Source organism: Protopterus annectens, chromosome 7.part0 (assembly GCF_019279795.1).
Source record: "Protopterus annectens isolate FY-2018-M chromosome 7.part0, PAN1.0, whole genome shotgun sequence".
NCBI lineage: Eukaryota > Metazoa > Chordata > Ceratodontiformes > Protopteridae > Protopterus > Protopterus annectens.
This window is the reverse complement of record NC_056739.1, coordinates 1071742082-1071757272: the sequence shown is the minus strand read 5'-3', so window position 1 is coordinate 1071757272 and position 15191 is coordinate 1071742082. Positions and strand designations below refer to the sequence as shown.

At 42.7% G+C, this 15191-nt stretch overlaps 1 protein-coding gene across 1 annotated transcript in view; it reads right to left on the bottom strand.

Annotated features, from left to right (window-relative positions):
- Positions 1–15191, bottom strand: part of TRPM7 (transient receptor potential cation channel subfamily M member 7) — a 1848525-nt gene that overhangs the window by 1394518 nt on the left and 438816 nt on the right. Inside the window, exon 11 of the mRNA XM_044076371.1 lies at positions 10685–10738. Within this exon, the coding sequence (XP_043932306.1) occupies positions 10685–10738 (54 nt within the window). The remainder of the gene's footprint in view (positions 1–10684; positions 10739–15191) is intronic.

The following is a 15191-nucleotide window of genomic DNA, read 5'->3' as shown; positions in this document are numbered from 1 at the left end:
ATGAACTGTACTGTATCATCTAACGAATCGTAGCTCACCTTAACCTCCTCTGCTGAAATAAAATCATTTACAGACTTCTCTTCAGTGTAAGACAAAGGGTGAATCAATTGGAATTCACCCGGCTTCTTTCCAGGCACCAAGCCCAATGGTGAAACTTGAAAACTGTCAAATGGGGGGGGACGAAGACTATCAAACGGACCAAATATTCTACCCTGCTTGGCACTTCTCCACCAGAGCTGCCAAAATATCTTCCCTCCCCTGCACTCATCTCAAATTTGTCCCAGTGTTCCATCTCCCACCACCTTAGACTTTAGAGAAAATTCCCTAGAAAATCCCTCAATTAATTCATCTACCACTGCTACATGTGGATATTGCTGTAGCATGACCCACAGAACCTGAACCTTAATGGCAGACTGTGCCCCCTAGCCTTCCTCTCACCCCCCGAAAAGCACCCCCCCACCCAGGAAAATTCCACATACCCCACATACCTTAAGGTCCCTGCAGAATTGCCGTTAATCCACTCTGAGCAGACGAAAATGAAGCTTAGCCAGCCATGTTACTCTCTCACCAGCCACACTGCATCATCAGCTGGATGCCTGCACACTTTGAGCAAGTGTGCAGAAACCTACATGTCACCCATGAACATCTCCTCACATTAAATGCCCAACACAAACCATCCCCCTCTGCTCCTGTCTTACTCTCCTTGTTACCCACAGCTAAAACTGTCCATCATAGTGGTCAGGCATATGTCCGGGTGCCTCACTTCCCAAAGCATGGACTGGTCAACCACCTTCTTCTTGTGAAATCTGTGGTCATACAACAAACTAGCATTAACAGCACACAGCATCTGCACCTCCTATACTGTCAAAAAGTACACCAACAGCGGCAAGGCCAACATACTATCCTTCTCCAACCATATTGCCATACAGTAGACAAAGCCCAACACCCAATTCTTCCACATTCTAGGCTACATTTTATCCACCTGTCTTCACTCAAGAGCAGCTACAGCTGCCAGGAGGTCTTTATTATTTGCCGTTTTGGCTTCCAACAAACACTGGACATCCACCATGTCAATTAAGTCAAAAACATCAACATACTCTCCTTTCCATATCTTTTCCTTGACTGAGAAAGGTATATAAGGAGTCAAGAATACCACCTCACTCCCCTGCCCCAGTGCCAGTATAGCCAACCAACTGCCTGGCCAAAACCCAAAATCTGACCCCACCTCCTGCACGTGAGAATCGGCATCCCCATGGATGATACCAAACTACCACAGCCCAAGTCTGAGCTATCCAAATCAGAAACTTGCTCACTGAAACAATGCCCTTCTCCCTCTAAACTCTGTAGACCCCCGAAAGCATCTGTAAGATCCCCATCTGATGACTTGACCTACTAACACCTTCACCCAGGCTGAGTCCACTTGTCCCTCACCAGACATGCCAAATGAACCTTCCACCAAAACAGCATTACCTGTAGAAGCAGTATGTGCTATGGCCATGGCTGAAGGCTCCACCGCCATCACTCCGCTGAACTACGACTGATGCATTCTCTTCCCACTGGCTGCCCTTCACTGATTGCCCTCTCTTACAACTGGCTTGATCCTGCTCCACTGGTACCGTAGTCTCACTCTTTGGCATCTCATGAAAAATATCCTCAGCCTGCACCACAATGTCCACCCATCTGTGTTGCAACGTCCGAACATTGATTCCAGCTATCCACTGACACAGCCTGCAACAAAAAACAAAACAATCACAATTAAGCAACAACTTTATAGCTACATATAGCTAAATATATCTACATATATACACACACACACACACACACATAATATATATATATATATATATATATATATAGCTACATATAGCTAAATATATCTACATATATACAAACACACACACACACATATATATTTTATTTTATTTATTTAACATTTGTTGACCCTGGAAAGTCCAACTAGGTTCCACAGATCCTGTTTTCAGCGGAGGCCCGGGGAGAAATGCTCCAGAAGCATGTCTTTAGAATGTGGGAGGAAACCGGAGTACCCGGAGGAAACCCACGCGAACACAGGGAGAACATGCAAACTCCACACAGAAGGCACCCCAGCCGAGAATTGAACCGGAGAACCTCTTGCTGTAAGGCGACAGCATTAACCACTGCACCGCCCTGTACATACGTACACACACACACACATATATATATATATATATATATATATATATATATACATACACACACACACACACATGTAAATATTTTACATATCTACATATGTACATATATAAATATATAAATATATATATATATATATATATATATATATATATATATATACGTACATACACACACACATACCACTTCATCCCTTTTATTAACCAATCACACTAACACACACTCCTGACAATGACTCTGTACTCACTAAGCTGGCTCCTCCACCCTCCTGCTAAATGCAACACCCATTCAACACACACATCCCCATACCAAACCACTATCTACAAACTCTGAATATTACACTTTCAGCCCCAACTACTCATCTATACACCCTAGTTTAACCTCTATTTCAACCATCCATTACACCAAACTAAAAGTTCTGTCATGTCATAGTAAGAAACACCCCTTATGTTCCCAAATTATCAAACTACATCTAAAAAGAAGATTACTGTACAATTACCACCCTCTCAAAAAAACAAATCCTTTCTCAATGCGGGGATGTCCACTCCAACCCAGGACCCTCCACTAATTCCACAGCCCATCATACTTCCAGTAAAACTCTACAAGTGATGACTCTAAACCTACAAAGCATCAGAAACAAAATCACAAGCTTCCATGCTTACATTTACCAAACCAACTTGAGATAGTTGCTACTACTGAAACCTTGCTCAAACCTTACATAAAAGACACTGAATTTTTCCCAACAGGTTACAATGGTCTTCGATCTGACAGGCCACGTAAAAAAGGAGGTGGCATTGCCATACTCTATTCCAACCACCTCAACATTGTCCCCTACTCTAGCCCCATACCTCAATTTGAATCTGCAGAAATTCTCATTGCATATCTCTAATTAACTAACACTAAAAAAAATCGTACAGTCAATCTCTACATTCCCCCCTGGAAATAACATTCCTATACTAGAAAAAATCCTCGCCGGAACATATAAAACTATACAAAATGAAACAATCATCCTAGGTAACATTAACATTGACTGGCTAGAACTCAACCAAAAAACAGTCAACCGCCAACATAACCCTGTTCTCCTGTACCCAAGCAGTAACAGACATTACCAGACCAAACAAAATAAAAAAAAAAATGTCTCTACACTAGATTGGATTCTAGCATCTGACTAGAGTAAAATTTCAGCCACAGGCACATTACCTCAAACAATAAGTGATCACCTACCTGCTTATATCCTTCGGAAATACGCCCCCACCCACAATACCCACCAGAATAAACTAACCAGGAACCCATCCAAATTCAGCCCAGAAACTTTAAACACCCACCTACAAATAGACTGGAGTGCCCTAAAAGTGCTACTCTTAGACAAGGCAGTTGAACTCAATACTACATTTTTAAATATTCTAAATAACTTAGCTCCTCTACAAGTAAAACTAATCAAAACCAATCATGCTAACTGGCTAACTAGAGCCACAAAACAACTTATGACAAACAGAAAGAGAGCATGGAAACTCTGGCATAAAACCAAAAATCCTGCTCACCTCCTAGAATTTAAATAACTCTGAAATCAAGCCAAACACTTCATAATCAGACATAAGAAAAACTTCTACCTCAAATCCCAAAGCCAAAACAAAAACGCTAAGAAATTTTGGGGTAACATCTCTAGTTTACTGCATCCAGGTAGCAAAAACAATACATGTCCACATCCAGACAAATTCCCCAATGAAACAGTAACCCTCTTCAACACACACTTCATAGACACCATCTCCAAACTCTCTGCCTCCTTCCCACAAACAAATTCTAAAGTTAGCAAACACACACACTCATGCAAACTTCATACAACCACCCGATGCTTACTTTTCCTTCTCCCCTATCCCCACAGCTGCCATTCGCAAATTGCTACTCAAACTAAAACCATGTACAACTGCTCCAGATAATCTACCCCCAGATTACCTACAAATGTTAGCCAAATCTATAGCCTACCCCCACTGGCATCTTAATCAGCAGATCCCTCCAAGAGTCTCACGTACCTGTAATCTGCAAAAAAAGGCTACATACTCCCATTTCACAAAGGTGGCCCTAACATAGATTTCACCAATTTCCAGCCAACTGCAATACTCTTCCCACTATCCAAAATCATGGAGAAATGCATTCATGCTCAGCTCCTAAATTTCCTAACAGAAAATAAGATATTATCCCCATCCCAACATAGATTCCGCCCATATCTCACAGTACCACCACTGCACTCCTATCATTCATGGACACTGTGACCCAAGCAAGGGACACTGGAAAAATTGTCTCCTCTCTCTTTCTGGACTACTCCAAAGCCTTTGACACCATATCCAACCCCTTACTCCTGGCAAAGCTATACAATCTGGGAATGTCACCTGCCCCACCACTCAACTGGTTCTCTGATTATCTAACCAACAGACAGCAAGCCACTAAATAGCTCCACTCTTTCTCACCATTCCTCAAGATACACACAGACGTTCCCAAAGGATCCATATTGGGACCTCTCCTCTTTAGCATATTCATTAAGGACTTCCACTCCACCTTCCCCCTAAATCCTGTAATACAGTACACAGATGACTTGACCATTATCTGCATTGTTGACTCTGCTGACAAACTCCGAGCTAGGACCCAATATGCTTTCTCAATCACTGAGGAATGGATGAACAACAACCATCTAGCCCTTAACCCAGAAAAACTAACTGGCTTCTATTCACCCCCCCCCCCCCCAAAAAAAAAGAAAATAGAGCAGATTTTAATATCTATTCACAAAACAAAACCTGCATTAAAGCAGTATCACAAACTAAACTTCTAGGAGTAATAATAAACGAACACTTAACCTTCTATCTACACATCCAAAACTGCATAAAAAAAATCAGAAACTAGGCACCCTCTATAAGCATAAACTGTACCTCACACCCACTGCTAGACAAACCCTTGCACTATCCTATTTGCTTCCTTCACTTTTATACGGTGCCCATTTGTTCACTAACATTCAAAGCTCCTTAAAAAACATTGAGTCCTGTTATAACAAGGTTGCCAGGTTCGCTACAAACAAAACATACTCCTCCCATCATTGCATCTCCCTAAGCAAATTAAAATGGCTCAAACTTCCCCATCACCTAACCTACTTGCAGTTAACTACAGCTCACAATATTATTACCAAACCTTCCAATTGCCCATCCCTCACCTCCCTGTTTACTGTCCAAAAGCCCTCCTGACAACTCAGATCTGAAAATAAATTCCTTCTAAAAGTGCAAATACCCAATCTAGCAGTTAACGATCGGATGAAGATTCCTTCGAAAGCGCTTATTGTTTGTTAACTACAAGGGACTTTTATTTATTTTTAAACTAGAAGATATTAAAATTTGTTTTATTCAGATATTTGGTATATCTTTTGTGGACTGTGCTTTGAGCTTCATTTCTACAGTTACTTGGTATACAGCGTTAGCCTTGGTGATATTTCTGTCGTTGTGCTGTTGTCAGTCTAGCAGTTGGTCAATCTCTCTACTCAAGTACCGTTGCTAAAACTTGGAATTCCCTACTCAGCTCTATCAGAACTATTTCCAATCACATATCCTTCAAAAAGTCTCTAAAATAGCATCTCTTAGCCCTATGGCAATGAACATGTGGCTACGACTACAGAGCATCTTCCCCCACCTGAACTCACTAACTTTTTTCTACCCTCTGCTTAACAGTTATGCAACTATCTCTTGCTGTCTTCACTCTACAGTATCCAAAGCAGATGAAATATTGTACTTTGTATATTTTGTATATAATGTATACTGCGTTTGTCATTCTAGCTAGAAATTTATGATAAGACTGTATGTCTGTTTTTTTAAGTTCTCTCTCTATGTATGTAGAAAACGTGATAGTAATTAAATTTCTTTTGTATGTGGAAATTTTCTCCTTAGGCCTCCACTGAAAATGGGCAATTTTTGGCGCAGTGGACCTTCCCGGTAAACAAATGCAAATAAATAAAAAAAATATATAAATACTGATGCGGAATAAGGTGAAGTCCCAAGACTGGAAAAACTCCCTTATCTGCCGCAACAAAAAGTTGAGATCCCTCATCAAATCCTCTAAGCTAGCTATGAAAACAGAATTGCAGCAGATAGTAAAGACAACCACAAGGCCTTCTATACTTATGCAAAGAATCTCCATGGCAATACCCAGATTTGCTCTGAGCTACTGCACAATGGTACCTCCTATACCGAGCCAACAGATACTGCCAGTATACTGGCTGAGAGATTCAGTGCCAACTTTACCCCCCAAAGGACTAATCACAATACCAGTACATTGCCAGGCACCCAGTATTACTGCTGCACAGGTTAAAACAGCATTGTCTAAGGCCACGAAAACAGCTTCTATAGGACCTGACAATATCCCTGGCTGTGTTCTAAATGAACTACAGAGTGAACTGGCATCTCACCTGTGTGCCCTGTTCAATCACAGCCTCACCTCAGGCTTTGTCCCTACCAAATGGTGCACTGCAACAGTCATCTCTCTCCACAAAGGAGCAGCGACTACAGACCCTGGGAACTATCGCCCATTAGCCTGACGAGCCTGATATGTAAAGTTATGGAATGCATCATCATGGACCTAATAAACAAGGATATAGGGAACCTCCAAACTCTGGATCCATCACAGTTTGGTTTTGTGAAGGGTAGATCATGCCTGCTCAACTTGGTTGACTTCTTTGAGTCAGTCACCAGAGCTGTGGATGAAGGCAAGGTGGTTCATACGGCCTACCTTGATCTGGCCAAGGCTTCTGATAACATTCCCCACTCAGGAATCAGATAAAAACTCACTGGTTGCAAACTGGATCACAGATAGAATCCACAGTGTGAAAGTAGCGGACTCCAAGTCAGACTGCCAACTAGTCACAAGTGGAGTCCAACAGGGTTCAGTCCTGGGTCCTCGTCCTGTTTGGTATCTACTTCTCTGAAGTCCAGGCCAACACGAAGGGACTCTGGCTGACAAAGTTCGAAGACTATTGCAAGTTGGGAGATATTATTAACTCCCCAAGGGATGCTGACATCCTACAGAATGGCCTCACTGAGACCAACGACTGGTGTCAGAACCATGGCCTTAAGTTTAATGCCAAAAAATGTGTCATCCCCTTTGGAAAAAAAACGGTTCCCATGAATTACCACGTTGATGGTAGTCCAGTGAACACAGAAGGCGTTATAAGAGATCTGGAAAACGGTTGACAGCAACCTCTCTTTTGATCACCACACTGCCACTGTGGTCAGAAAGTCCTTCTATGTGACACATCTCATTACTAAGGGTTTTGCATCCAGGAAGAAAGAGGTAATTGTCTCCCTTTTATCTTCCCTCATTAGGCCAATCATCGAGTACAAAGCCCCATTTGGTATGTACCTCATACCAAATGGGGACATCATAGACACCTGCAACAACTGGAGAGGCTGCAAAAGTACCTCATGAAGAGGATCCTAGGCCTTAAATATTTGTCCTACATGGACAGACCCAAAAAACTCCCAACTATTCTCGGTCTCATATCGCCTACTTAAAGGTGATCTCTGCTTGAATTACAAAGCCATGTCTGACCCAGCTCTGTTAGAAATGCTACATCTAAAGAAATCCCAATCCACACGCTCCAGAGACCTCAACCTCATTACCACAATTAACAGAACATGCTGGAAAGACATGTTCATAACACAGAGACTGCCCATGCTACAGAACAGACTTCCCATACATGTCAAGCAGAGCACCTCGCTGACCCTCTTCAAGAGAAATCTTAATGAGTGGATGGGAAGCAAAAAATTCACCCCGGGGATAACTCCAGTGGCTCTCCTCGACAGAAGCACTAAGAACTAAGGTCGGGTGGCACAATGCCAGGGTAATCCTATGGCTAGACTTGTAAAGGCCCCAGGGTCATTAGCCTAGTGCATACCTATGAACCTACACACACACACACACACACACACACACACACACACACACACATATATATATATATATATATATATATACATATAAACCCACATATACAGAATCAGACTATGCCCCTATATCACCAGCCCCTCTGTGCAAGAAGTCAACAAGCCTCTATGAGTTTCCTAATAAACTCGACTAGGACAGTCATAGTATGGTTAAAATGCCATATTCTTACTTAATGACTAGCTCCTGCAATGATAAATATGATTCTGTGCAATTTACCTCAACTCAGATAAAAGTGCTAATACGGAGTGTCTGACTAAACCAGACCATTGGGTTCCAAACACACATTAAACTTAAAAAGTTGCCAGATTTACAGGGTCTGCGTTAGCCTGTAAAAACACCCCATCACCCCAACACAAGGGATGAGACTCATCTAAACCCTCCCCAAGCCCATAACCTCCCAGATTTACAGGGTTTGCGTTAGTCTGTAAAGGCACCCCGTCACTCCACCATAAGTAGTTTGTCTCACCAACCCTGCCCCCCCCCCAAAATCCCTAGCCTCCTGCCACCTGTGCATTTTTTTTTTATATATTTATACCTCACAGCGTCAACCCCTGGGCCACATGTCATCCCCACTTGGTGTACAATTCTATGAAACATCCTAGGGACAAAGGCCATACTAGGAACAGCATTACGAGGTTGGTCCACCTCAAACTTAGGCAATTGATGACTGGGACACAACGTTCTTTGGTTTTGAACCAAATACCACAAGCTATGGAAATTGTTAAATTACCACTAAAGACAGAGACTGTAACAGACTCCAGAATTACCAACTGACAAGCAAATAAGCAAACCGTGTGCCTTGTGTCTCAGAGGCAAAGACCTTAAACATTATAACAAACTGATCTTAGTTCTGTGCATGAAATAAAACAAGTAAACAGTTTATCATCTCCCTTTAAACAAAACAGTTCCCTGCCCTTCTCCCCCGACGGTTAGGAGCCCATTGCACATGTGCAGTGCTCAGCCGTTATTTGTAGGCAGCCAACAGCATGCCGAAACACCAGTAGCTTACTGAAGTATCCCTCCACAACTCCCAGCAACTCCTGCACCATACGCAATCCTAAGACCCACAGCCATGACAAGACCAGACACCTAGCCAACCGGACCAGCACCACCAGCCTTATCGATACGGAATCCCTGCTTGATCCACCACTGCAACCTTTCTTGACGCAGAGGGCACAGCTTCCCATGGCAAATTTCACAACTAAATTCCAATGCACAAAAGGAGCTGAAAAAGCACACCAGGAAAATGGACCCACAAAGCAGGAACCCGGGAGAAGCAAGAAACCACCACAACCTCTGTGAAGAGCGCACGTAACACCATTCGCCTATCCTCCAGTGCAAGAAAGGTAACACGGACCGCTACCACAATATCTCTAGCCATGCAAAAACTTTAAGTAGCATTCATAGGTTAGTACTAGGCTTACTACCCTTGTGGGCCGATGGCCGGGTGGGTAATTTTACCCTACAAGAGATCAAACCATACACCTTGTGTCTGTAAAGTAAACACCTTAACCACAATGCCAACCTCCGAGCATAAACCAGCAGCAAACAACTGAAGTGCAGTAGCGATAACAGTCCCTGAAAAAAACAGAGCACAAAATGAAGGCCTTAACCAAATATATATCCCACAATGGCTGAAACAAACCACAAAACCAGTTGCCAGGACCTAACACTTACACACACACAAGGGGGGGAAAAAAAGTATTCACATCCATTCCTACAAGACCATATTAGATACTGAAAGCCCTACACTATCATTATTAGTCCAAGGCCTACCTACCTGCACCAAAATACCTTTGAGGTCGCAACAGATGTGATGCTTGCAGTAACAAGATCACACCAAAATGTGCTCCCTCACCAATTACTAGCATCTAAAACTGGTCTAGGTCCCAGCCTACACCCACCTCACTTCCTCCCTCTATCCTACAAGAAATTAACCTTGTACTATCCAGACTTAACCCACTCCCAACTTAAAAACCTCTGCATAACCACTTCCCACCCCCCACTTGCTCACCTACCCTCCCCATTGAAGTTGTCCCATGACAAACTCATTTGTTCCCAAACCACATTTCAGTTATCACTATATTTACTTCAGTCTTTTTCTTTCTTTCCCTGACAGATAGTGTTTTCTTTTACTGAATGAGTCTTACTGGATACAATTAATTAACACGGTCTATTCACTCATGCATTGCCTTCCTTTTTCTTTGTAGTGATTATCTTGAAAGATGTTGTGTGTTATTATTATTATTATTATTAAAAGGAGAGTGCACATGTACAGTTTCACAAGAACATGACAGCTGCTAAGTCATTCATATACAAAACTGATAAAAAAACTGACTAAATAGCAGCTACAATGGCAGCAAAATCCATCTTGAAAACCTTCAGGAAAAAAGGCAGCCCAAATTCAAAAACACCAGAGGCAAATTAAGAGATCATCTACTGAAAACAACAGTTAACACTGTGCATGAGATAAACAAAAAACAGTAGAAAATCTCACTTGTCCTGTAAGCTTACAGAGTACTCGCAAGTACATTACCTGTTTGACATCTCGCACCAAATGGAAGAGCATTGCACTAACTGGACCTTGTTTCTACAAAGAAAAAAAGACACAAAAAATGAATATTCATCTACTATGTTCAAAACAGAAACACAGTGAGTGTCCTTCAGTTGTGTCTACAGTACAGATTTATACACTAAAAATTTACACTACTCATCTGCAAACACAACATTCAAATCAGATAATATCAAGATTCTTGCAATGTAAAATGAGACAGCACTCTACCAGCATTCTTCAGTGTCAAAGAATATTTAACAAATTGTTATGCTGTGATAGAGTTAATTACTACCTGGCAGAGATCATTTACAGAGAGGACCCAGTCAGAAAACCTCCACTACTATATTCAAAGCAACACACAGTGAAACTTGAAATAAGCACACATGCATTGCATATATATAATCATAAAGTATATAAAAAAAGAAGTTATGTCTTACCATAACATTCTATCTGTATTGTTGATCCTCGTTCAGTCATTACGCATGGGTAACGGTTCCGAGCTCAGAACCGAGCCGGCCATTTTCCAAGCTCACGTCAGCTTCAAACTCTCGAGCTAAACTCTTACCCACAATGCCCCTCTCCCTGTTACCTCAAATTGAGTTTGCAAGTTAAAGAAGGTAGAGGCTACCTCTGGTCAAATAACCTAAGAGAACTGGATGGTGAGATCCACTAGAAACCACAGGAGGGGGAAGGAGGGAGGGTCGTAATGACTGAACGAGGATCAACAATACAGATGAAACATTATGGTAAGACATAACTTCTTTATCTGATATTGTTAATCCTCGTTCATTCCTTACGCATGGGACAGAGTCCCCAGCTACCTCTATTCCTGGGAGGATCTCATGGAAGGACATTCCTGAGCACCACAGAACCGAAAGATGCTCTTCCCCTGGAGGCCAAATCCAATTTGTAATGATTGATGAAGGTATGTGGTGTAGCCCAAGTTGCAGCTGCACAGATGTCATGTAAAGAAGATCTGGCATGGAAGGCAGCAGAAGTTGCCACCGACCTTGTTAAAGGAGCTTTCATGGTAGTAGGCAACGAGATATTACGTTGTGTGTAAATAAAGGTCACACAGTCCTTCAACCATCTAGTTAATGTGACCTTAGCAACAGCAGATTCTAATCTAGGTCCAGAAAAGGCCAAAAATAACTGGTCAGATTTACAAAAGGGTTTAGTCCTGTTTAAGTAAAAACATACTTGCCTGTGTATATCTAGGGTATGTAGGCAATATTCTCCTCTGCTTGAATGACTGGGAAAGAAAACTGGCAATTCAATGGCTTGATTAATGTACACTTCAGAGATCACTTTAGGCAGAAATGATGGATTAGTTCTCAGAGACACACTATCTCTATGAAAAATCAAGTATGGACTCTTGATACATAAAGCTTGAAGTTCAGAAATACGTCTGGCAGAAGTAATAGCGACAAAAAACATGGTTTTCCATGACAAATACTTGAGGTCGCAAGAAGAGGCTGGTTCGAAAGGTGCCATTGTCAGAGCTTGTAGAACGAATGATAAATCCCATGGTTGAATAAGTTCTTTAAAAGGTGGCTTCAGATGATTCACACCTTTTATGAAGGTCTTGCACAATTTATGGGATATAAGAGAGGGATCTTGGACACCCTCATGAAAATCAGAAATTGCAGCCAAATGAACTCTAATGGTAGAGGCCGATACACCCGATTGAAACAGGTCGGCCAGATAATCTAGTATTATCGACACTGGTGCTGAAAAGGGGTCTACTTGTTTATCTTTCAGCCAACCGGTAAATTTTTTCCACTTGCTCAGATAAGTAATCCTAGTGGAAGACTTATGAGAAGCAATGCGAATATCACGTACTGGTAAAGAAAGATCATTCTGCCTGGCAATCAAGGGAATTAGAGTAGCCAAGCAGTTAGCTTCAGGCTGTTCAGGTTGGGATGAATCAGGTTCTGTGGGTGTAAGATCAACTCCGGGGTTGGATGGAGAATCCATGGTCGATCTAGTAGGTGAGGCCAAAGGAAGGGGAACCAAATCTGTCGGGCCAATATGGTGCTATGAGGATCACCTTGCTCTTCAACCGCTGGGCTAAACAGGGTTTAGTCCTGTTTAAGTAAAAACATACTTGCCTGTGTATATCTAGGGTATGTAGGAAATATTCTCCTCTGCTTGAATGACTGGGAAAGAAAACTGGCAATTCAATGGCTTGATTAATGTACACTTCAGAGATCACTTTAGGCAGAAATGATGGATTAGTTCTCAGAGACACACTATCTCTATGAAAAATCAAGTATGGACTCTTGATACATAAAGCTTGAAGTTCAGAAATACGTCTGGCAGAAGTAATAGCGACAAAAAACATGGTTTTCCATGACAAATACTTCAGGTCGCAAGAAGAGGCTGGTTCGAAAGGTGCCATTGTCAGAGCTTGTAGAACGAATGATAAATCCCATGGTTGAATAAGTTCTTTAAAAGGTGGCTTCAGATGATTCACACCTTTTATGAAGGTCTTGCACAATTTATGGGATATAAGAGAGGGATCTTGGACACCCTCATGAAAATCAGAAATTGCAGCCAAATGAACTCTAATGGTAGAGGCCGATACACCCGATTGAAACAGGTCGGCCAGATAATCTAGTATTATCGACACTGGTGCTGAAAAGGGGTCTACTTGTTTATCTTTCAGCCAACCGGTAAATTTTTTCCACTTGCTCAGATAAGTAATCCTAGTGGAAGACTTATGAGAAGCAATGAGAATATCACGTACTGGTAAAGAAAGATCATTCTGCCTGGCAATCAAGGGAATTAGAGTAGCCAAGCAGTTAGCTTCAGGCTGTTCAGGTTGGGATGAATCAGGTTCTGTGGGTGTAAGATCAACTCCGGGGTTGGATGGAGAATCCATGGTCGATCTAGTAGGTGAGGCCAAAGGAAGGGGAACCAAATCTGTCGGGCCAATATGGTGCTATGAGGATCACCTTGCTCTTCAACCGCTGGGCTTTCTTTAGAACTGGGGAATGAGCGGAAAGGGTGGAAATGCGCAGAGAAGACTCGAGGGCCAATCGTGGACTAGAGCATCCCTGGGTGACTGTCCTGGAAGGGGAATCAGGGCAAAGTAGTTGCTGCATTTGTAGTTGGTCGGGGATGCAAAGAGGTCGCAGCAAGGACGGCCCCAGCGGTGGAAGATCTCCGCTGCTATCAAGGGATTCAGGGACCACTCGTGATGATCTCCGCTGCTATCAAGGGATTCAGGGACCACTCGTGAGGTTGAAGAATGCACCTGCTGAGTCTGTCTGCTATCACGTTGGAACTCCCAGGAATATGCGTTGATAGAAGAAAACTGTTGGTAGCCATCGCCCACTGCAATATCCTCATGGCTTCTCGACAAAGGGGGTAAGATTTGGTTCCACCTTGCTTGCTGATGTACCAGACCACCACCATATTGTCTGATTGAATCGCAATTGTCCTGGACGGCAGCAGGGGATGGAATGCTTGCAACACCAGAAGCACCGCCCTCAGCTCTAGAACATTTATATGCAGATGGGCCTCCAGTTGGGACTAAGTGCCTTGGACTGTCTGTCCCTGACATAGCCCCCCACCCCATCAGGGAGGCGTCCGTGGCCACTATGGCCTTGAGTTGTTGAGGGGAGAAGGGGCGAGACCATTGTGAGAGATTGTGTGTCATCCACCAATTTAAATCCTGTTTGCACCTGTGGGTTACTCGAATCATGGCTGAAAGAGGATGCTGAAAAGGATACCATTGGGTGAGCAGTAGCCATTTAGAAGCCTCATGTGAAACCTGGCCAGGGGAACAATGGTGATGGAGGCTGCCATGGAACCCAACAGCTGTAGAACAGAGTGAGCCCTGAATTTTTCCTTTGAAAGGATTGGAATTAGTTGTTGCTTTATCCTTAAAATTCTGTGCTCTGGAATAGCAGCTCTGCAGTTTTTTGTGTCCAAGATAACCCCTATGAATTCTATCGACTGAGATGGGGTGAGATTGGATTTCTGCCAGTTTATGGTTATGCCTAGCCTTTGAGCAGCGAGGAGAGAGTATGCCAGGGCTTTTTCCAGTAGATGTCTGGTGGGGGTGGAAATGAGCAAGTCGTCTAGGTATGGAAACACCTGGAATCCTTGAAGTCGCAAGTAAGCTGTGACAACTGCCATGCACTTTTTGAACACTCTGGGGGTTTTAGAGAGTCCGAAGGGCAGTACTCTGAACTGGTAGTGACTGGCTCCCGCACGGAAGCGCAGAAATCTTCTTGATGGTCTGTCCACCTTTATGTGGTAGTATGTATCTTGAAGATCTATAGAGCACATCCAATCGTCTTTTTCCAAAAGCAGGAGGATAGACTGCATTGTGATCATCCGAAATTTTTGTACTCTCACAAACTTGTTCAATACACTGAGATCCAAAATTGGTCTCCAATCTTCGTTTTTCTTTGGCACCAAAAATAGTAGAGTAGAATCCGGATTCTATCTGGTCTGGAGGGACTATTTGGATGACTCT